The 25,304-nt window shown below is 35.3% G+C and overlaps 1 protein-coding gene across 4 annotated transcripts in view; it reads left to right on the top strand.

Annotated features, from left to right (window-relative positions):
- TLK1 (tousled like kinase 1) overlaps positions 1–25,304 on the top strand; it is a 152,359-nt gene that overhangs the window by 48,688 nt on the left and 78,367 nt on the right. For all 4 annotated transcript variants that reach the window (XM_012781920.3, XM_012781921.2, XM_076005648.1 and 1 more), the window contains one exon: positions 15,244–15,315. In XM_012781920.3, the coding sequence (XP_012637374.1) occupies positions 15,244–15,315 (72 nt within the window). The remainder of the gene's footprint in view (positions 1–15,243; positions 15,316–25,304) is intronic.

Genomic DNA, 25,304 nt, shown 5'->3' with positions numbered 1-25,304 from the left:
AGAATTTTTTTAAAAGTTATCTATATTTTGCCTTGGAAATTTCTCCAAGATACATATTAAGAGAAAAAACGAGCAAGGCAGTCTGTATTTTTCTTTTGACTAAGAAGTGAGGAACCAAAGAATATACATTTGTTTGTGTGGACAGAGACTCTAGAAAGATAATAAGAAACAAAGATAAGTAGCAGCCTGTGCATTGCCTATTTAAAAATTCATTAAAAACAATTTTTTAAAAAGTCATTGCCTCTGAATAATGGGACTGGTGTGGGAAGGAGAAATTGATCTTTGTGTAATGATTGAAATTTTTCCTATGTGCCTGTGTTGCTTTCATATTTTTAAAAAAATGTCCTAAGGGTGTTTGTAAAAAAAAAGAAAAATTATTCTTTGTGTATGTGTGTGCTTGCAGTGGTACATACTGTATATTTGAGTGTTTGTATAAATAGTTACTATATTTTTTCAAGCCTTTTTTTTTCCTCCAGTAATTTGCACTTTTATAATCTTTTTGTTTTGAGATGTAATTCACATATCATCATATCAACCCATTTGATGTATGTAATGGTTTTTAGTGTATTTGCAAAGTTGTGCAACCATCACCACTATCAAATTCTAAAACACTTTTATTACTCCAAAACTGAAACCTATAAACATTAGCAGTAACTCCTCTGCTCTCCTACCCTATACTGTACCCCCTGGCAACCACTAGTTTCCTTTCTTTCTCTTTGGATTTGCCTACTCTGGATATTTCATACAAATAGAATTGAACAGTATGTGGCATTTTGTGTCTGGCTTTTTTCACTTAGCACAATGTTTTCATAGTTCATGATTGTTGTAATATATATCAGTACTTATTCATTTTTATGGCTGAATATTCCATTATATGGATATGCTACATTTTGTTTATCCATTCATGAATTGGTGGACATTTTGGGTTATTCCCATTTTTTGACATGAATGTTATGAACCGTTATGAATGTTATGAACTGTTATTTCTCTGTTAGAAATTTTTGTGTAGACATGTTTTAGTTTCCTTAGGTATATAGTTAGGAATGGAATTTCTGATTTTTATGATAACTCTTGTGTTTAATGTTTCGAGGAACTGCCAAACTTTTCCAAAATAGCTATACCATTTTACATTCCCACCAGCAATGCATAAGGGTTCCAGTTTCTCCACATCCTTGCCAACGCTTGTTATTGTCTTTTTTATTATAGCCTGTTTTAGTCTGTTTTTTGTTATGATAACAGAATACTGAAACTGGATAATTTATAAAGAAAAGAGGTTTATCTTTTCACTTACGATTTTCACTTACGATTCTGTAGGCTTGGAATTTCAAGGGCATGGACTTGGCTTCTGGTGAGGGCTTTTATGCTGCCTCATAACATGGCAGAGAAGGTCAAAAGGGAAGCAGACATGTGTGAAGAGGGACCAAAGAGGAAGAACCTTGCTTTATAACAACCTACTCACTTGTGAACTAATCCAGTCTTTCTAGAGTGAGAACTTAATAGGGTGAGAGAGTAGCATGAAGCTATTCATGATGCCTCATGATTAAAATACCTCCCACCAGGCCCCACCTCCCAGTACTGCCACACTGGAGACCAAATTTCAACATTAGTTTTGATGGGGACAAACAAACCATAGTGTAGCCATTCTGGTTGGTATGTGCAGTGGTATCTTGTGTTTTCGGTTTGTATTTCCCTAATGAGTGATAATGTTGAACATCTTTTTATGTGCTTATTTACTATTCATATAACTTCTCTGATAAGGTGTCTGTTCAAATCTTTTGCTCATTTTTTTTTTTTTTTTTTTTTTTTTTTTTTTGAGACAGAGTCTCGCTTTGTTGCCCAACCTAGAGTGAGTGCCGTGGCGTCAGCCTAGCTCACAGCAACCTCAAACTCCTGGGCTCCAGTGATCCTTCTGCCTCAGCCTCCCGAGTAGCTGGGACTACAGGCATGCGCCACTATGCCCGGCTAATTTTTTTATATATATATATCAGTTGGCCAATTAATTTCTTTCTATTTATAGTAGAGACGGGGTCTCGCTCTTGCTCATCTTTTGCTCATTTTTAAATTGGGCATTTAATATTGGGTTATAAGGTTTCTTCATACTCAGTCTTTTATTAGATACATGATTTGCAGATTTTTCTCTTATTCTGTGGGTATCATATCTAAGAAACTATTGCCTAATCCAAGGTCACATAGATATACACCTTTGTTTCCTTCTAAGAGGTTTATAGTTTTAGGTCTTAGATTCATTCTGAGTTAATTTTTATATATGGTAAGAGGGAGTCCAAATTCATTTCTTTGGCATGTGGATATCCGGTTCTTTTACCACCATTTGTTGAAAACACTGTTCTTTCCCCATTGAATTGTCTTATAACCCTGGTCAAAAGTTCATTGATCATACATGTATGGGTTTATTTCTGGACTCTCGGTTTGATTCCACTGATCTATTTGTCTATCTTTATACCATACCACACTGTGTTGATTAATGTAGCTTTGTAATAAGTTCTGAAAGTGAGAGTGTATATCTTCCAACTCTGTTCCTTTTCAAGATTATTTTGACTATTTTGGGTCCCTTGCATTTCGATATGACTTTTAGGATCACTTTATCAATTTCTGCAAAAAAGTCTACAGGGATTTTGGTAAGAATTGCAGTGAATGTCTAGGTTATTTTGGAAAGTATTGCCATCTTAATAATATTGAATCTTCCAAGTGCGTAAATATAAATGTCTTTACATTTATTTAGATCTTTATTTTCTTTCAGTGATGTTTTATAATTTTTAGTGTACAAGTCTTCCATTTGTTTTGTTATATTTATTCCTAAGAATAAAATACTCTTTTTGATGGTATTATAAATGGAATTGTTTTCTTAATTTCATTTTCACATTGCTCATTGTTATTATAAAGATACCTAGTTGATCTTTTTGTATTAATCTTGTGTCCTGCAATCTTGCTGGACTTGTTTATTAGTTCTGATAGTTTTTTTGTTGTTGCTGTTGTTGGTATTCCTTAGTATTTTCTGTATATAAGATCCTGTTATCTGCCAAAAGAGATAGTTTTACTTCTTCCTTTGTAACCAGTATACCTTTTATTTATTTTTCTTCTTAATTGTACTGATTAGAACCTCCAGTACAGTGTTGAATGGAAGTGGTGAGAGCACACATCTTTGTCTTGTTCCTGATTCTAGGGAGGAAAAGTACAGGTGTTTCATAGATGTTCTATCTCAGGTTAAGGAAGTTTCCTTATATTTCTAGGTTGCTAGGGGTGGGGAGAGTTTAAAATCATAAACAGGATATTGGGTTTTGCCAAATATCTTTTCTATGTCTGTTGAGATGATAATGTGATTTTTGTTCTATTATAGTAGGGTATTACTGATTGACTTTTGTATGTTAAACTAACCTTGCATTCCTAGGATGAATCCAACTTGGTCTAAGTGTAAAAGACTTTATACATATTGCTAGATATGGTTTGTCAGTATTTTGTTGAGGATTTTTGCACCTATATTTGTAATCTATACTGGTCTGTAATTTTCTTGTGATATCTTTGTCTAGTTTTGGTATCAGGGTAATACTGTCCTCCCAGAATGAGTTGGGAAATGTCCATCCCTTTCTGTTCTTTGGAGCAGTTTGTGAAGAATTAGTATTAGTTCTGCTTTAAATGTTTGGTAGAATTCACCAAGTCATCTGGGCCTGGGCTTTTCTTTGTGGGTAGTTTTTATTTGTTTGTTTAAATTACTACTTCTGTTTCTTTACTATGCAGATCTATTCAGATTATGTATTTCTCCTTTTGCCTCCCAGCTTTATTAAGTTATGACTGACAAATAGAAATCATATATATTTAAGATGTACATGTGATAGTTTGATTTATGTGTACATTTGACAAGAGTATCCTAACACTCTTAAGATAATTAACATATTCATCACCTCACGTAGTTATTGTGCTGAGATCATTTAAAGTCTATTCTCTTAGCAAATTTCAAATTTGCAATACACTATTACTTACTGTAGTCAATATGCTATACATTGGATCTCCAGACTTATTTATCCTGCAAAACTGTAACTTTGTACCCTTTTACCAACATTCTCCTGATATCCTCTACCCTCAGCCCCTGGCAACCAGCATTCTACCCTCTACTTCTATGAGTTTGACATTTTTATATTCTACATATGAGTGAAATCATATGAGATATATGTCTTTTTGTACGTGGCTTATTTCACTTAGCATAATGTTCTTCAGGTTAATCCATGTTGTTGCAAATGACAGGATTTCCTTCCTTTTTAAGACTGAATAATATTCCATTTTTGTGTGTGTGTATGTATATATATATACACACATATATATACCACATTATCTTTATCCATTCATCTGTCAATGGACACTTAGCTTGAGTCTGTATCTAAGCTATTATGAATGATGCTGAAATATAATGTGGGGGTGCAGATATTTCTTTGACAGATTTTTTTCATTTTCTTTAGATATGTATCCAGAAATGGAATTGCTGGATCATATGCTAGTTCTATTTTTAATTTTTTAAGGAATGTTTGTACTGTTTTCCAAATGTACCAGTTTACATTCTTAACAACAGTGGGCAAGGTTTCCAGTTTCTCCACATCCTCGCCAATACTTGTTATCTTTCATCTGTTAGAGATTAGTCATTCTAACAGCGGTGGGGTGATACCTCATTGTGGTTTTAATTTGTATTTCCCTGATGATTAGTTATGTTGAGCATTTTTTCATATACCTATTGGCCATTTGTATGTCTTCTTTTGAGAAATATCTATTAAAGTCCTTTGCCTATTTTTAAATTAGATTATTATTATTATTTTCTTTTGCTATTGTGTTGTTTGAATTCCTTGTGTATTTTGGATATTAAGCCCTTATGAGATGTATGGTTTACACATATTTTGCCCCAATCTGTAGGTTGTCTCTTCACTTTGTTTATTGGTTCTTTTGCTGTGCAGAATCTTTTTAGTTTGATTTAATCCCATTTGTCTATTTTTGCTTTTGTTGCCTGTGCTTTTTGTTCATATCCAAAAGAATCAATTGCCATGACCAATGTTAAGCTTTTTTCTATGTGTTTACTACTAGTAAACAATTTTAGTTTCATGCCTTAAGTTTAGGTCTTTAATCCATTTCAGGTTGATTTGTGTATATTGTGTGAGATACAGGTCTAGTTTACTTGTTCTATATGTGGATATCCAGTTTTCCCAGCACCATTTATTGAAGACACAGTCTTTTCCCAATTGTATTTTCTTACACTTTTGCTAAAGATCAGTTGACTATAAATGTGTGAATTTATTTCTGAGCTCTCCATTGTGTTCCTTTGGTCTATATGTTGGTTTTTTGCCAGTACCATACTGTTTTGATTATTACCCTCTAGCTTTATTCTTAGTCAATATTGCTTTGACTCTTTGAGGTCTTTTGTGATTACATATGAATTTATGATTGTATTTTCTATTTCTGTGAAAAATTAGAATTTTAAGATTACGCTGAATGTATAGATTGCTTTAGGTAGTGTGGACATTTTAACTGTTCTTTCAATTCATGAATACAGGGTATCTTTCCATTTATTTGTGTTATCTTCAGTTTCTTACACCAGTGTTTTATAGTTTTCATTGTGCAGATCTTTCACCTTGTTGAAATTTATTAAGTTTTTTTAATGCTGTTGTAAATAGGATCATTTTCTTAATTTCTTTTTTGATAGCTCATATAGAAACAACTGATTTTTGTATGTTGGTTTTGTATCTTGTAACTTTACTGAATTAGTTTATTAGTTCTAACAGTGTTTTTGATGGAGTCTTTAGGGTTTTTCATGTATAGGATCGGATCATGTCATCGCTAAACAGATAACTTTCTTTTCTGATCGGATACCGTGTATTTCTTTTTCTTGTCCGATTGCTCTGTGTAGGATTTCCAGTACTGTATTGAATAGAAATGGTAAGAGGGGGCATGCTTTTCTTGTTTCTCATCTTAGAAGAAAAGCTTTTATTAGGTTGGTGCAAAAGTAATAGCAGTTTTAGCATTATTGAAATTTGCTATTTCATATTGGAATACATTCTTTTTTTTTATTTTTATTTTTTTGAGACAGAGTCTCACTCTGTCGACTAGGCTAGAGTGCTATGGCATCAGCCTAGCTCACAGCAACCTCAAACTCATGGGCTCAAGCGATTCTTCTGCTTCAGCCTCTTGAGTAGCTGGGACTACAGGCATGTGCCGCCATGTCCAGCTAATTTTTTCTATATATTTTTAGTTGGCCAATTAATTTGTTTCTATTTTTAGTAGAGACGGGGTCTCATTCTTGCTCAGGCTGGTTTCGAACTCCTGACCTTGAGCAGTCCTCCCACCTTGGCTTCTGAGGATACTAAGATTATAGGCATGAGCCACCATGGAATACATTCTTAAATAAATGGGGTTATGTTATACATCATTTTAATGCACATCTCTCACTTTGTTTTTTGCTGATGACTTGCTGTTTATTTTAGACTATGGAAATGATGTTAGACAAAAAGCAAATTTGAGCAATTTTCTTATTCCAGTTCAAAATGGGTCATAAAGTGGAGGAGACAACTTGCAACATCAACAATGCATTTGGCCCAGGAACTGCTAAGGAGTGTACAGTACAGTGGTGGTTCAAGAAGTTTTGCAAAGGAGACGAGAGCTTTGAAGGTGAGAAGTGCAGTGGCATGCCATCAAAAGTTGTCAGCCACTAACTGAGAGCAATCATCGAAGCTGATCCTCTTACAATGACACGGGAAGTTGCCGAAGACCTCAATGTCGACCATTCTACACTCGTTAGGTTTTTGAAGCAAATTGGAAAGGTGAAAAAGCTTGATACATGCTTCGTGAGCTGACCGAAAATCAAACACATCGTCATTTTGAAGTGTTTTCTTCTCTAACTGTATGCAACAACAACGAACCATTTCTCGATTGGATTGTGATGTGCAAGGGAAAGTGGATTTTATATGACAACTGGTGACAACCAGCTCAGTGTTTGGACAGAGAAGCTCCAAAGCACTTCCCAAAGCCAAACTTGCACCAAAAAAGGGTCATGGACACTGTTTGGTGGTCTGCTGCCGGTCTGCTGGTCGGCAAAGTGAAGAGATGCACTGAAAACTGCAATGCCTGCAGCTGGCATTGATCAACAGAAAGGGCCCAATTCTTCTCCATGACAGTACCTGACCGCACCTTGCACAACCAACACTTCAAAAGTCGAAGGAATTGGGCTACAGAGTTTTGCCTCATTTGCCATATTCACTTGAGCTCTCCACCTGACTACCACTTCTTAAAGCATCTTGACAACTTTCTGTAGGGAAAAAGCTTCCACAATCAGCAGGATGCAGAAAATGCTTTCCAAGAGTTTGTCGAATCCTGAAGCACAGATTTTTATGCCGCAGGAATAAATTTATTTCTCATTGGCAACATTGTGTTGATTGTAATGGTTCCTATTTTAATTAATAAAGAAGTGTTTGAAGCCGGGTGCGGTGGCTCACGCCTGTAATCCTAGCACTCTGGGAGGCCGAGGCGGGCGGATTGCTCAAGGTCAGGAGTTCAAAACCAGCCTGAGCAAGAGCAAGACCCTGTCTCTACTATAAATAGAAAGAAATTAATTGGCCAACTAATATACTATATTAGGAAACTATATATAGGAAAAATTAGCCGGGCATGGTGGCACTTGCCTGTAGTCCCAGCTACTCGGGAGGCTGAGGCAGAAGGGTTGCTTGAGCCCAGGAGTTTGAGGTTGCTGTGAGCTAGGCTGACACCATGGCACTCACTCTAGCCTGGACAACAAAGCAAGACTCTGTCTCAAAATACATACATACATACATGCATGCATACATACATGCATACATACATACTTGTTTGAGCCTAGTTATAATGATTTAAAATTGCGGTCCCAAACTGCAATTACTTTTGCACCAACCTAATAGCTTTTCACCCTTCAGTATGATATTTAGCTGTGGGCTTGTCATATCATATATTACCTTTATTTTGTTGAGGTACATTCTTTACCTAATTTGTTGAGTTTTTATCGTGAAAGGATGTTGAATTTTGTCTAGTGCTTTTTCTGCATCAATTGAGGTGATCATATTATTTTTATCCTTCACTCTGTTAATGTGGTGTATCATATTTATTGGGTATGTTGAAACCACACTTGCATCTCAGGGATAAATTTCACTTTGTTTCTAAATTTCACTCTGTTTCTGCTCTGACATTTTTTTTTTTCTGCTTGCTTTGGTTTTTTTTTTTTTTTTTTTTTGAGGCAAAGTCTCACTCTGTTGCCTGGGCTAGAGTGCCGTGGCATCAGCCTTGCTCACAGCAACCTCAAACTCCTGGGCTCAAGCAATCCTCCTGCCTCAGCCTCCCAAGTAGCTGGGACTACAGGCATACGCCACCATGCGGGCTAATTTTTTCTATGTTTTTAGTTGGCCAATTAATTTCTTTATATTTTTAGTAGAGATGGGGTCTCACTCTTGTTCAGGCTGGCCTCGAACTCCTGAGCTCAAACAATCCGCCCACCTCGGCCTCCCAGAGTACTAGGATTACAGGTGTGAGCCACCGCGCCCGGCCTTGCTTTGGTTGTGGTTTATTTTTTCTAGTGTTTTGAGTAGACAGTTGGATTATTGATTTGAGATCTCTTTTTAAATATAGGCATTTACAGCTATAAATTTCCTTCTAAGTACTGCTTTAGCTGTACCCCATATGTTTTGGTGTGCTGTGTTTTTGTTTTTATCCATCTCCAAGTTTTTTCTAATTTCCCTTGAGATTTCTCCTTTGACCTATTGGTTATTTAGGAATGTGTTGTTTAATTTCTACATATTTGTGATTCATAACAAATCCTTACAGCATTCATATGTAGACCTGTATCTGCTGTCCTCTTCTCCTTTGGAAAATTTAGTTTGAGGGTATTGTTTGCTCTTACAGTATTGATCTGTAAAGCATTCTTGAATACATGCTGCCATTTGTTTTGAGTTCGTGTGTTTGAAAATGTCTTTGTTTTGCTTTCTCATAGTATCTCAGTAGTCTGTAGACACTATTTTTGAAGTCTTCTAGTTTCTAGTTTTCCTTTGGCTCAGGGAAGTTTTCTTTTTATAGTAGGATTTATTTGATTATTGTTTGTTCTTAATCTGTTTCTTCCTTTCTGAAATACCAGTTATTTTCATACTAGGTCCCCTTGATATATCTTTTTTAAACCTTATAGTTTCTTAATATTGTTGATATTATAATTCTACTTCATTTTTTAGATTGCTAATTTAGTTTCCAGCAGTGTTTTTTCCTCACTTTTTCATCTCTTAATTATACCTACTTCAGAATTCTCATGGTATATTTTAAAAGATCTGTTTCTGCTCTTACCTCAGTTTCTGCTCCAGTTGAGCTATCTATTCTGTGTTTGACTGGGGTGCTCCCTTTCAAGCTAATCAGGTTCCTTAAATTACCTGTAATATTTTCTTGCCAACTTGTTGTTAGTTGGTGAGGGCTTCCACAGCATCCATTTTGATTAGGCTGGTAGATCTTCTCAGAGGTAATAGATAGGGTAGTGGTAAGGTTTATAGGTGTTTCTTTACCATACTTCTGCAGTAAGATGGCTTCTAGAGCAGTACTTATGGGTGGGCAAGTGCACTCTTGTCATCATGCACAAATGATCAACTCAGGTTGGCTGTCAGATCTACCTTCAAGCAGCCCTAGGATTGACATTCTTCATTATGGATTTGGCCAGAAAGGCAGGCCTGATCCTATTTCCCTATTTTATATTATTGATTCTCTCAGTCTTGTTAACAGTGGCATTAAGAAGCTGTTCATTTGTGAGTGGAATCACTTTTGTGGTCCAGTTATTCTTTACTAATCTTTGCAACTCTACCTGCCCTGTTGTCCCCAGTAGAAAAAGACAAAAGAAAAAAATAATAAAAAATACATCATAGCTGCTGGTTTATCTTTCTGTTGAATTCTCCCTAGAGCAAGAGAAAGTGAGTTTGGAATGTGTGCCTAGGTTGTCATTTTCCTAGCTTGACTGATTTTTATAAAAGGTGCATCCCATAAAATAGACCTTGCTTAGAGATTTTTAATGGCTTCATGTAGTTTATAAGTTCAAATTTAAATTATTTAGCATTATAAAGTTTTTTTTATTACTGCATTGCCCTTGTAGCCAAACTTCATGTCCCATCTTCCATCTTTTCTTCATATCTTCACATTTGTACTTTGCTCCAGTCATAATAAACTATTTGTGGTTCCCAAAATGGACATGGTTTTTCACAGATTCTTTCCTTTGAACATAGTGTTCCTTTGAACACTTTGCTTCAGACTCCGTTATGCTTTTTTCTATTAGACTTATCACTATTTGAATATCAAGAGTCAAGTCAGGCATCACTTTAAGAATGTTTCTCTGATTACTATCTCTTTCCACCCGATTGCCCAAATCTAAATTTGGTGAACCTCCTGTGTCCGTCATTGACACCTATGTATATCTGGACAGAATTTATCCCATCACATTTTTTTACTAATGTAGTTATGTACTCAATTTTGGAATGAAATAATTTTATTATAAGAAATCATGACAGTGTATACTGATTCTGATCTTTGGAAACTTCGGAGATTGAGGCAATTAGAAGGCTAATTTTGAGACTGGCATATATTTTAAAGAATACTGGGGGAAAAATTTGAATTGCACCTAAAGTTTACATGGAGTCATGTGGTCCTTCTGGACTTGCTTTAATATGCTCTTAGTGTTGGCCAGTACTAGCAAGCTCTTTGGAACTGAAAATAGGGCCAGTGTTTGTTTAGTTTACTAATTTTCCTTCTAAGCTGTAGCGTCACATGAAACAAACAAACAAAAGCCATCTAGTTGCTTCATTCCCCCAGCATATATTTTAAAGTACTTGATATGTGTAAGGTTTCATTTCGTGTTTTTGGTTTGACAGAGAACATAATCCCTGCCCTATAGATATTTTTTTAGTCTATTCTAATAATACCACAGCAGAGCAAGCATGGTTTGGTAACTTCCAGGTGGACATATCATGTCTTCACATATTTATCACTTTGTCCATGAGGGTATAGGAATGGTCTTAACAGTTTTCAGGTTAAACCCACATTTCAAAAAATTCTGTTAAAACATGAAACATTCTAACTAAATCCATTGGCATAATCAGTGGATATTTTGTGATATTTTATCAGTGAACTAAAGAAATGTTTGGGGATGTGGGAGCTTGTGCTAGGTTTTTCCTTTATACTCATAGGTTTAAATCTAAACACTTTAATTTATATTTAGAATTAATTGACAGCTAACAGAGAGCCAAGAACAGAATAGTAGTGGTGTTGAGAATGTGAGTAGGAACCAAAACTTTTGAGTCTGTTGTAGAATTTTGCCTAGAGCTGGTCCTAGTCAAAATATCTAGTGTGCCCTTTTTTAAAAAAATAAATGTCATTGGCCGGGCGCGGTGGCTCACGCCTGTAATCCTAGCACTCTGGGAGGCCGAGGCGGGCGGATTGCTCAAGGTCAGGAGTTCAAAACCAGCCTGAGCGAGACCCCGTCTCTACCATAAAAATAGAAAGAAATTAATTGGCCAACTAATATATATATATATAAAAATCAGCCGAGCATGGTGGCTCGTGCCTGTAGTCCCAGCTACTTGGGAGGCTGAGGCAGGAGGATCGCTTGAGCCCAGGAGTTTGAGGTTGCTGTGAGCTAGGCTGACGCCACGGCACTCACTCTAGCCTAGGCAAGAAAGCGAGACTCTGTCTCAAAAAAAAAATAAATAAATAAATGTCATAGATGGACAAGTCACCTTTATCTTTAAGACATTTAACTTTGTTTTCTGCTTTTGTCCACTCCAGGTTTTCTGCTAAACCATTGTTAAATGAAAGTCATTATATTTTATATCAGTTATTGGACTTTATTTGTAGAAAAAGAAACCATTCTAGCTATCTTAAGCAAAGAAGGGAAGTTATTGGTAGTCTATCAGGCAATTCACAGAATAGTTTGGAGGCCCGAAAACCAAATGTCAACAGGCAACCCTTAGTGGCTAGGCAACAGGAATTGCTCATCCTTCTGATTGCAGTATCTCCACGGGATTTTAAAAAAAGACACCCCCATCTCACACCGATATCACTCCCTTGTGATTCAGAATTCTGGGGAATGAAGTTGATTAGTTTAGTATTGGGTTTAGGCTTTCCCTTTGATTTCTTGACTATGAGTATGGATGAAGAGTATATGGGGGAGAAGGACCTTCCTTAGGATTTTTATTAGGCAGGCAGGTTGATTTATAGTCTCACCAAAAATATTAGGAAAGGGCCAGAAAAAAACTATGGTGCTATTATGAAATTGGAATGGATGTTGAGTATGTAAAATGGGAAATGTTTACTGTGTTTTGTATCATAAAACTTGAATTTCAAACCCCAAATTTAAGACATTGCTTTTTAGGGAAACAGGAATGGTTTATATTAGATTATATCTGGCTAGGTGGGGGCATATTTATTGGTGAAATATAGGCATTGCTTTTTAGGGAAACAGGAATGGTTTATATTAGATTATATCTGGCTAGGTGGGGGCATATTTATTGGTGAAATATAGGTAGCATTGCATTCTAAACTCTTTTATCTCCTCTTAAACATGCCCCCTTACAGCCCTTGATTTTTGTATAGTCTATAAGAGAGGTTGGCAAAAATTTTCTGTTAAGTGTCAGGTAGTTAATATCTTTAAGTCTTATGGTCTTGATTGCAACTGCTCAACTCAACTCTGCCATTGTAGCTCTAAAGCAGCTGTAGACCATATTTAATGAAATGAGTATGGCTGTGTTCCAATGAAACTTTATTTATAAAACCAGGCAGAGAACCATAGTTTGCCTACTCCTGGTCTATAGCAACTCTTTCCAATAGAACTTTCTGGGGTGATGGCCATGTTTTATATCTGCATGGCTCAACATGTAGCTGTTAGCCACATGTGGCTACGAAGTACTTAAAATGTGGGTAATGGAACTAAGGAAATTTAATTTAATTTAATTTTAATAGTTTCTTAGTATAAAAACATCATATGTGTTAGTTCAGATATTCTTTTTATCAAACTCTTGACAAGATTACCAATGACAGCCTTATGAAGTAGAGTTACAGTGGACTTAGGAAACATATTTTTTATTGATAAAGAATTAACTCCAATACAAGAAGCCAAGGTTAAGAATAAATGAATGCTTATTTATGGAGAAATATTGCCAGTTTTAGTCTTCAAAGAATCAATACTGAGACTATCAAACTTTTTAAATACATGCTTTTAAAAAGGAATACGCAGGGAAGTCTCAGGTTTTAATGGCTTTCTACTACAATGGCATTGAAAAATGATTAAAATAAATAGCAAAACTTGAAAGTAGTTCCCCTCAGTACATGTAAAATAATGCACATATTGTAAGATACATTACTTAATGAATTTTCACAAGCTGAACGCAGTCATGTAACCAGCACCAATATCAAGAAATAAAGATTATTCCCATTACATGATTATGATATAGAAAAAAAATCACAAAGAACCTACAAATAATTAAAACTAGTAAGTAAATTAATCAAGGTCATTGAATATAAATCATGTGGTAAAGTCAGTTATACTTCTACATATCAACAAGTGGAAAATGAAGTTTTAGGAAGATACCATGTACAATAATAAAAAAATACTCAGAAATAAATCTGACCAAAGATACTCAAGACATCTTCACTGAAAATTGTTCAACAGAGAAATTGATACAGGTATAAATAAATGAGAGGTACAATATTCATGAATTGGAAGAATAAATAAATTTATTTCTTGTTGGCAAAAATGTGTTGATTGTTGTAATGATTCCTATTTTGATGATTAAAGGTGTTTTTAAGCCTAGTTATTAAATAATATAATGATTTAAAGTTTCCAATCCAAAACTGTAATTACTTCTACATCAGCCTAATATTTATAACTTCCTCCAAGTACTACTTAAATCTTAATCAGTTCAAGTGCTATCCTGTGTTGAAAACAGCCTTTACAGTGTCCAGCATACTGCTGGATGTGTATGCAATGGCTAGAGTTGTCAGTTTAGAAATTTGGCTAAGGATAATTATAGGCCAACTTACAACCTGTTAATAGTAGAGTTAGCAGCTACCCTGAACAATGGAAGGGAAACAGGAGGATATCAACTTGTATGCCTATATGTGAAGTTAATTCATGCATCATCTTGTGGTGTATATGTAGCCTGTCAATTTCTGGTCTGAAAATTCCTGGAAGACATTGATTTAAAATACTGATGGTACAAAAAATTACACAAAAGAGTAAGCATCATAGAATTATATTAAGAACAGCAGAATTATATTAAGAAAGCAGATGTCATCCTACAGAATGATAGTTCATTTCTCTTTGTCACAGTTCAAAAATATTGTCAAGGAGGCTGGGCGCGGTGGCTCACGCCTGTAATCCTAGCACTCTGGGAGGCCGAGGCGGGCAGATTGCTCGAGGTCAGGAGTTCAAAACCAGCCTGAGCAAGACCCCGTCTCTATTAAAAATAGAAAGAAATTAACTGGACAACTAAAAACATATATACGAATAATTAGCCGGGCATGGTGGCACATGCCTGTAATCCCAGCTACTTGGGAGGCTGACGCAGGAGGATCACCTGAGCCCAGGAGTTTGAGGTTGCTGTGAGCTAGGCTGATGTCATGGCACTCACTCTAGCCTGAGCAACAAAGTGAGACTCTGTCTCAAAAAAAAAACACAAAAAAAACCCACAAAAATATTGTCAAGGAAATTGAGAAACTTTTGAGCAAAACAATTAAAATGGTTAAGGTGGTAAAATATTTTCTTAAAAGATTAAGTCAAAACAAGGACTCAGTTTGTTAATATGTAGAAAGGCCAAAGGGGTGTGTAGGACATATGGAATTTGATAATTGTGAAGGGAACTGAAGAACACAATATTTTTGATCAAAGGAAGCACTAGTTTGTATACATTGGGTAATAATTTTAGAGATCTTGTTTTCCTAACAATGGCCCAATTCTGTTGCTCTTGAACTGGTGTTCTAAAAATCAGCTAAACAAGTCAGTTCTTAAAACACAGCAGAACTTTATTGACTTGATAAAACTTTCCAAGATATTTATAGTGTTAAGAACTTGGTGTTTATTATTTTTCCTTCATTTCTCTTCCTTACTTAAAGCAATTGTACTTAATCTTTATTATGAAAATAGATTATGTACTTGTAATATGTTTATTTAAAATTACTCCTAATTTTTACCTTTATAACCATTTTTAACAGGCCTCAACAAATAATGAAAGCTCTAATCACAGCTTTGGAAGCTTGGGATCTTTAAGTGACAAAGAATCAGAGGTAAGTAATTTCATTTTAATTATGCTGTTATTAAAGTAAAAACTGGAATCATCTTAACTAAACAGTTTTTTTTTTCCAGTCCTTTTGCTAAAGATTAATGCTTTTAAAGTTTCTTGTAGGAGTATTTTGTTCTGCCTTATTGAAGAGCAACATTTAGATTGAAGACCTTATTTGGCTAATGCCAGATAAGAAAGAAAATACAGTTTATTTGGTTATGTAGCTGAACTTGTAAATTTATGAGGGATAGATATTCTTAATGGAAAATAGTTATTAATCATTCATAATTCTATGAGATGAAGGTGGTTTTTGAAATATGTTGAGTTTCACAATTTTCTATTATTTCTCATTATTCTTCCCTCTAAGTTTGATCCTGAGTAAGGGTTCATGTACTTTCTGAGATACAGATATACGTTTTTTTCTCTTTTTAGAATTTCTTATGGAATCATGCTGGTTTTCCCTTTTCATATCTTAAAAAATCTGAAGAATCCACTCGTCCCTCACCCACTTACTGACCCCACCAAGAAAATACTTGGAATTTTATAAGTAGGCACGTGATATACTTGATGGCATCTTTGAAAAATGGGTAGACAGGAAGTTCTTTGGGTTTTAACATTCATTCGTTGATGCTACAGCTTCACTTTTTGTGGATATAGCCTTTTCTCTCTGCAGATGATACAGTTCTGTCCCTTTTTAATGTTTGTGTGTGTGCGTGTATGTGTTTTCCTTGTCAAACTTAACTTATTTCTACTTGATACATTTTAGTCTTTTATCTACTTTCTAGATATATCAGCTTTGTAATACCAGTGAGTTGTTAGCACTCAGTAACTCTTAGGCGTTTTGTTTGGTTGTTCAGAGGAAAAAGGAACTTCAAAGGTGGCATCTTTTTTAGCCCTGTGTTATTGAAAGCAGCTAGGAATCTCTAGCTAGATAGTGTTGTACAGTTCTGTGCAGGCACCCTGATACTCCAAAGGAGTGTGGCGTAGGGCTCTCACTCATCAGGCTTTCCCTTCCACAGAGACAACTGGCAGGCAGCTGAAAGGACTGTGCAAGTGACGGACTTTATCTGCAGTAGGTTCCCTTGAGGTAAGCGTTAGTAGCCCTATAGCACCAGATTATTATAGTCTAGTTTTTCCAAATTAACATACTTACACTGAGTCCTTAAAAATTGTAGGTTTAGTTGTAGTCAAAGTGAAGTTTTTCAAAAACTATCAAGAATGTTTTCATTTTATATTTCCTGGACTTTAGAACATTTCTTGATATTTTCCCATAATTGAGAATATTTATAATTTCACATGCTTCCTCTTTCATAGGCATTTTTATTATAAAGGACAATAAAATAATTTTAGATATTTCCATTTTCTGTTCATCAAATATGGTATTTTTGGTAGGTTTTTTTTTTTAAATAGCAAAACACTAAAGGATCACTTACGACAGTTATATTCTTTCTGTGTTTTTTATAGGTACCCATAGTCCCAATATAAGTTATAGATTTAGTATTTGGATTTTTTAGAGGAATCAATGTATAAGAAAATTCCACTTTCCTTTAAAGAATTTTAAGGATCACTTTTGGCTATACTTTTAGTTAAAATGTTGTTTGTGTTTTTATTTTTTTAAAAGACCCCAGTGGCATTTACAATGAAACACTATTTGGTTGGCCATTGGGTGTACTTAGCTGTATATGTATAGAAGTTTTGAAATTTGGAGCAACAATAGAAAATTTTGAAATTTTGGCTTTTGCAGTTCTATATTGTACATTTGCAGATTTTAAGTATTAATGTTTAAATCTAGTGGTACAACATTCTGGAAATGACTACAGATTGATTATACATTGTCTTTAAGATTTGAAGAAGCTAGTTTTATTATTGTTGTTTTTCCATTTAAGAAGTTGCTTATCTGGAAAATGATTCTTAAGTTTTATCTCTATAGTAGATACCTTAATTATCAACTACCTTGGGGTGAAATTTTATACACATCATAATACAAATATTCATAGATCATTAAAGTTGCTGGGTACAAATAGTTGTGAGATAGAAGTACTTTTGTTTTTTCCAGTACTCCTAGTAGTTAAGTTTATGTAGTATTCCATTGTCTTCTGATGTCATTTATTCTTTTGGTAATCCATCGCCTTATTTGTTACATTCTTTTAAATAATAGTTTTTGGTTTTGTGAGAAAATAGTACTAGAAATTTTTTGTTTTGTTTTGTTTTAAGAGCCATCCACTACCACCCACCCTACTCTACCTTCAATTCTTTTGGCTTTTCTTCTTGGCACTTATTTCCATATTTTAATATAATTAATATGTGTATCCTATTTTACTGTATCAATTAGACATTATCTTTTAGGACTCCTCCTTAGGATTTATGATGATTTTAGCTAATATCCCTTTCCCCTATGTTGTATCCTTCTACCCAGTGCTCTTTTTAGACACCCAGAACCCTTCTGTTTTCTTCTATCCTTGCTATTAAAACTGAGAAGCAGCTGATAGTCAGTCATTCTTAGGTTGATTTAATCTACTTCAACTGAAATTTTTATTTTGGTTTGTATATGAATTCACATATGATTTTGACTTGTACTTCTAAATGTAGAATTGTGGAATGAAAACATTTTCCCTCATGTTAATGAAATAAACTGGTAGGTAGAAAGGTATTGGTTTGGTTTGGTTTTATTTTACATTGCTATAGGCCTACTCAACAGGCTCCAAAAATTCAGTACATTTTCAGTAAGCATTTATTGCCTATTATCTTCTAGTCTCTGTGCCCAAGAAATGATATAATCCCTGCCTTCAAATGAGTAGGACTGGCAAACATTTAGACAGTTTGCTTCATCAAGTGTGGGCTGTGCTATAACACAGTGGTCCCCAACCTTTTTGGCACCAGGGACTGGTTTCATGGAAGACAATTTTTCCACTGACTGACGGTGGGAGGGTGGGTTGTTTCGGGTAGGGGGGAGGTGGTTCAGAGTTCAGGAGGTGATAAGCAGCCCGTATCCTAACAGGCCATAGACTAGGACTGGGCTGTGGCCTGGCATTTGGGGACCGCAGCCCAATATAAACACAAGGTATTACAAGAGCCAGTCACATCTGCCTGTAAAGGAAGATAAGCAAAGAGGTCTTCCTTCAAATAAGAAATGGTAGTTGAATTATTAAGAAACACTGAATTCATCCCAGAGGACAAGGGCAAAGCATGAAAAGAAGGCAGGCAGAAGGACAGGTCATGGTTTTGCTTTTGTGTGAAGGCATGGCAAGTTGTTTGGTTCAAGACATAGGGCAGTGATTCTCAGCCCCCACTGCACTTTATATCACCTGAGAAGCTTTAAACAAAAATACCAAGTGGTCTTGGTGATTCCACTAGTTTGCTGACTTCTGGTAGAAGGAGTATATGCAAGCATGGTGAAAAATAGACAGGGGTCAGGTTCTGAAAACCCTTGTATACGCTTGTAAGGAATTTGGACTTTAGCTGATACACTGCTGTTGAAGCAGGGGAAACAAAAGACAAAATTGTAAAAGGCTCCCACAGGTGGCAGTGTAGAGGGTAGGATCTGAGGGAAGTGAAACCTGAAAGGAAGATCACTTAGTTAAGGAATACTGACTTTTTAATAAAACTCCACACCTTCAAAATTTAATATTAGGAGGAAAAGCTCAAGGTAAAGAGAAGTTTTAATTATAGTGTTCTCAAGTTTGCCTTTTCTTCTCTGTTTTTACTATCACCACCTAGGGCAGTGCTTCTTAAACTTTATTGTGCAAATGAGTCACTTATGTTCTTATGACAAACCTGGGATCAAAGCTTGCCTTTCTAACAAGCTTCCAGATTCCACTAGATTTAAAAGTAGAATCAGTAGGGTTTGATGACTTTAAATTAGCATAAAGAGGGAAAAGGAGGAGCCTAAGATTTTTTTTAAAGGTATCTAGCTTTAGTGTCTTTGACTGTGATAGGCAACACAGAAGGAAAATACATAGAGTTGGTATAGAAGACTAATGAGTTGAATTTTGGGCAATTCTGAATTTGAATACCTGTGAAAAAATGCAGTTGGTACTGTAGATGTTATCTGGAGCTCAGGAAAAAGGTCAGGCTAGATATGAAGACTTGGGAGTCTTTGGCAGCAAGTAGGTGTTAATTAAAGGCTTGAGTGTAGGTAAGTGGATCTCAAAGTGTGGTCTAAGGATTCATAGGGATCCCTGAGACTCTTTTAAGGTCAGAATGGTTTTTATAATAGTGCTAAGACAGTATTTGGCTTTTTTACTTTTATTGTCTCACAAGTTTACGGTGAAAATTTTCAGAGGCTGTATGATGTGATGATATCATTCTAATGATTTATGGATTTTGTACATATATATATCTTCTAATGTTATAAACACTAAAACAAAAAAAATTTTGTTTTAAATCCTACAATTACAACTGATAGTTGTAACACATAAATAAAAGCTCTTTGGGGTTCTCAGTAATTTTTAAGAGTTGTAAAGAGACCCAAAAGTTTGAAAATTGCTTTTATTTTTTATTTTGCTTTTTTTTTTTTTTTTTTTTTTTGAGACAGAGTCTCGCTTGTTGCCCAGGCTAGAGTGAGTGCCGTGGCGTCAGCCTAGCTCACAGCAACCTCAAATTCCTGGGCTCAAGCAATCCTTCTGCCTCAGCCTCCCGAGTAGCTGGGACTACAGGCATGCGCCACCATGCCCGGCTAATTTTATATATATACACATTAGTTGGCCAATTAATTTCTTTCTATTTATAGTAGAGACGGGGTCTTGCTCAGGCTGGTTTCGAACTCCTGACCTCGAGCAATCCGCCCGCCTCAGCCTCCCAGAGTGCTAGGATTACAGGCGTGAGCCACCGCGCCCGGCTGAAAATTGCTTTTAGAGATAAATTTACCCTGATAGTGTGTATAGTGCTAGGAAATGTTAGCAGGTGACATGGATGCTGAAGAGAAAGAGTAGTAGCATGTTAAGGAGGTAGGTAGCTAGTGGAAAGACAAACAAAAGAAAGTAAAAGGGGAATAAGTGAGTAGAATTAAATGTTACAGAAGTCAATTAAGATGATGACTGTAAAAAGTGACTAAGAATTTGTCACTTAGGTTTAATTTTAGTAGATTAATGGAAGCAAGATGCCAGATTGTAATTGATTAAGGAGAGATTGGAAAGTAAGGAAATAGTGACAGCAAATATTGCCTGCTTTTGCCAGACTCTTGACTGTGAAGGAAAGGAGACAGTATCTAGAATGAAATAGGCTTGACATATTGTGTGTTAAGGAAAGGGTCATAGTAGAGCTGTGGTAGAGATAAGGAAAGTGCTGAAGAGAGAGGAAAAGATTGAGAAACAAAACCAAACACCTTTTCCTGGAGGAGGTATGAATGGGTGAAATACAGACCCTGGGCAGGCAGGGTTAACCATAGGACTTAGGAACATCTTTTCCTCTTAATGGGGGGTAGGTAGATGTATAGCTTAGATATCTGATAACCTTTCTCTTGTTTCACAGTGAAAATAGGTTATCACCTAATCCTAAAGAACTGTGAGTGGGTTATGGATTTGAGGAGTGATAAAAATTTTATGCGAGGAACAAGGGAGAAAGTTTACCAAGGCCACTCATCTCTTATTTAAATGTTTTAGAATACCTGAAAGTGTTAGAAATATGGTCATGTGCCTTATATACTGGCTAAAAGCCTGCATTATTTTATGAGGATTAGAGAAGGAACCCATATTTCTTGACTACTAGTGTTTTCCAAATTTTAGAACCTGCCTTGGTCCACCTATTTTCAGTTCTCCTTGCAGAACCTTTCTTGCCTAAACTCAGATACTTTCTATTTTAGTCTATTTGATACCACCTTACTCTGTTTGCTGCTGCTATAATAGAATATCACAGAATAGGTAGTGTATAATGAACAAGTTTATTTGGCTTACAGTTCTGCAGGCTGGGCAGTCCACGAGCATGGCACTGGCATCTGGTGAGTGTCTTCCCATGGTAGAAGATGAAAGGTAGAAGCAAGTGCATGAAACAGGAAGACAGAATTGGGGTACCTCATCCTTTTTATCAGGAACCCACTCCCTTAATAACTAACCCACCACCGTGATAACTGACATTAATTCATTTATAAAGGTGGAGCTCTCATGACCTAACCACCTCTTAAAGGCTCCACCTCTTAATAATACTGTTAAAATGGGGAGGTGTAAGTTTCCAGTATGTAAACTTTGGGGAACACATCTAACCTATAGCACCTTCTTTTTCTAAATTCTATACAGTTGCTATCCCCACTTTTCCCTTAACCCAAGATGCTAAGAAACTCTATGCATCTTCTTGCTCTGTGGTAACCCCAGGGCTTTGGGCCTGTCTCTGGTCTGTTAGGAACTGGGCCTCACAGCAAGAGGTGAGCCACAGGTGAGCAAGCAAAGCTTCATCTGTATTTGCAGATGAAGCTGCTCTCCATTGCTTGCATCACTGCCTGGGCTCCACCTCATGTCAGATCAGTGGCAGCATTAGATTCTGCATTATGGTGAGCTGTGTAATTATTTCATTATATATTACATTGTAATAATAGAAATAAAGTGCACAATAAATGTAATGCAATTGAATCATCCCCAAACCCTCCACCACCCACAATTTTCCATGGAAAAATTGTCTTCCATGAAACTGGTCCCTGGTGCCAAAAAGGTTGGGGACTGCTGTGCTCATTTAGAATTTGTAGTGACTATAAAACCATGAGCATTTCTCCTCCCTGCCTCTCCTTTTAGACACACTAGAATATATTTCTCTGCTTTCCTTATTTCTTCCTGAGGTTGGGTTATTTGTCACTGAATATAAATATCATTGAATTACATCATCTTTCATAATTAATGTTAGAGAAGCACAGTTATGTCTGTTTATACATGTGTGCTTACATATAATATACTCCATAATATTCATGTTTATAAAGCAGATATACAAGTCACATTATTCTATTTTTGCCTCAATTTAATTTTAATATTCACCTTTTGTAATACTTCTATAAACCTAAATCAGTGTTGAACAATTTGAAATATGTCTCCAGAACCAAAATTGTTTTTCTCCCCCTTCTTCCTGGGTAATCATCAAATCTTACTTTGATGATTTATCTACTGGTAGACCTTTATCTACTGGTCTCGAATTACTGTATATTTTCAGTCAAAGTATATTTTGGGATATTGAGTGATTTAATATTAAGGATTTTAAATTATGGATATATGGGAGCTACAACAGTTGTTACATCTACAGCATGTCCTGTTTTTACCTTGTCTTATATATATCTATCTCTACTTTTTAATTCTTTTTGCCCCCTTAATAGTGTTTACTTTGAATGATTCCTCAGTGAACACTTAGGTAGCCTAGATTGATTGAAAATTATGATTTTATTTGAAAACAGAAGTAATACTGGATTTAAGTTATAGGCTTTTAGATTTTTAGGTTTTTTTAAAAAAAAACCTTCATTAAATTTTAATTTGTCTATTTTATTTGCTATATCCCAGACAAATATTTTCTTTAATGTCTTAATTGAGCACCGAGCAAGAAAGAGGAGAACTTAAAAAATGAATTTAGTGATAGATAGGTTAAGTATCACTGAAAATTACATTTTCATGTGTCTTCACTCTAAATAAATTACCTTGCTTTGACTTTATTATGTTAAATCTATCCGGCTTCTTAAGATGTTAGTCACTTAGCTTAGTGCCCTCATCAATTTTAAGAAATATTCCTTATACTCTGCTGCCTAAATTATTTTCTAAAATGTTTTAGCGTGAGAAATGATGTTTGTAGTGTTCTATTTGATGAGTTCCTCTGTCTTCTCTTTTATTTATCCTCCTCCTCGTAGTATTTTCTTTCTTACTTTGCTTCTTTACCAAAAATCTTAGTATTTTTTGTCAATTGTTTTACTATGACATAGTATGCAACAATGTTGCTATATACAGTGTAGGATAGATACAATAACTTTGTTGTCTTGTTGGCAGGTACTCTATGTATGCATGGGAAATATATGGTGTATTTTGTAATAAATACATATAATTTTCTCAGTAGGAAAATGTTTAGTTTTCCTCTCTCTTATTAAGATTAATAATAAAATATGAGTTATTGGAGTTAAAAGTTCCTGTGAAATACCTGAAATTACTTTGTAACTTTTCCTTTTATTTAAAAAGAGAAAACTGTATTTAATTCACCACTCTCTGTTAAAAGACATACTTTTAGAGGCTATATTGAGATAGAAATTAAAGTATCTGACACAAATATGTTGTATTAACAGAGTTCACGGCAAAGGAGTAGGTCTTTCCTACTTGATATATACATACTTAGTCTCTTGGAAGGAAAAGGGAACTGGAAACCAAATGGAGGTCTGATACTCGCTCTGTGCATCTGTTTCCATAAAGATGGAAGAATATACATATCAGAATCATCTAGAACTATTTTCAAAGTATGAGTACCCAGGCTCACTGTTTGGAAATTCTGATATACTCTGTCTAGATAATCTCTTGAGTTCTTGTAGGTTATGAAATCTTGAAGTTATTCTTGAAATGATTCTGTAAACCATTTATTTAGCAAGCAAACAAACAGCTGTTAATGTTACCCTTTATAAAAGTACATTGGAAGCGGTTGGTTGATGGTTTTTCGAGCAAGAAAGTTCTAAAGCTGATCAGTGAAAACAAGATTAGAAGAAAAATATGGTAGATTACCATAAGATTGAAGACATACTTTTAAAGTGGAACCTAGTATAGTGCTTGACCATAGTAGGTGCTCAGTAAATAATTTGTTGAGTTAATAAATTTAACATCATTCTATCCATTTCCTTAACTGGCTACTACTCTTTCTCCAGCACACCCATCTCACCTGTCTCACCTGCTAACATTTTCTAGCATTACACACACTATCAGGATAAGTTCATTTACAAAAGCAGTTTTCAAACATTTGGGTCTCAGAAACTCTCTGCAACTCTTAAAAATTGTTGATGATTCCAAAGAGCTCTTATTTATGTGGGTTACAACTATCAGTATTTACCATTTTAGGATTTAAAATAAAAAATTTTATAACACTAGAATACACAAATACACAATCCATAAATCATTAGTGAGATGTCATCACATGTCATACAGCTTCTAGAAATGTTCACTGTAAACTGAGGAGAGAATGAAAGTAAAAAAGCATACTGTAGGCTGGGTGTGGTGGCTCAGGCATATAATCCTAGCATTCTGGGAGGCCAAGGCATGCAGATCGTTGAGCTTGGAGTTCAAGACCAGCCTGAGCCAAGAGCGAGACTCCGTCTCAACTTAAAAAATAGAAAGAAATTAGCTGGACAACTAAAAAAAAAATATATATATATATATATATATATATATAAATAACTGGGCATGGTGGTGCATGCCTGTAGTCCCAGCTACTTGGGAAGCTGAGGCAGAAGGATTGCTTGAGCCCAGGAGTTTGAGGTTACTGTGAGCTAGGCTGACGCCATGGCACTCTAGCCCAGGGAACAGAGTGACACTCTGTCTCAAAAAAAAGCATATTGTACAAGTAATTTATCTGCCAATTACAAGTAATTCTTATGTATTCATCAAAGCAGGTTTCTCAACCTTAACATTGCTGATATTTTAACCTGGATATATTTTGAAGGGGGAGGGGATGCTGTCCTATGCAATGTGGGATGTCTAGCAGCATCTTGAAAGTTTTAGCATTTTACTTATGGAGTTGGGTTATATCTCTATAAATTTTACATCTCTAAATGTGGAAACAGAAGCTCAAAGAGGGAATCAATTTGCTCAGAATCACACTGATAATAAGTTAACAGAATCCAAAATCTAATTCCAAAGTATCTGTCTTATTTCAAAATGATGCCCACAACAACTACTCTGTACTCTCTCCGTATAACTAAGGTAGTATATAACTTATTAGATAAATTACCTGCCCCAATTAGTTGTAGAAAAAAAGTGGTATTCTTTTTTCAAAATATTTAGGTTTAAAATGATTTATAGTAATTATGAAATTTGCCAGTCTAAGAAATATTTAGACTAA

This window comes from Microcebus murinus, chromosome 8, assembly GCF_040939455.1.
Source record: "Microcebus murinus isolate Inina chromosome 8, M.murinus_Inina_mat1.0, whole genome shotgun sequence".
NCBI classification, from domain to species: Eukaryota; Metazoa; Chordata; class Mammalia; order Primates; family Cheirogaleidae; genus Microcebus; species Microcebus murinus.
The sequence above is the reverse complement of the archived record's forward strand: the minus strand, read 5'-3'. Positions and strand labels throughout refer to the sequence as shown.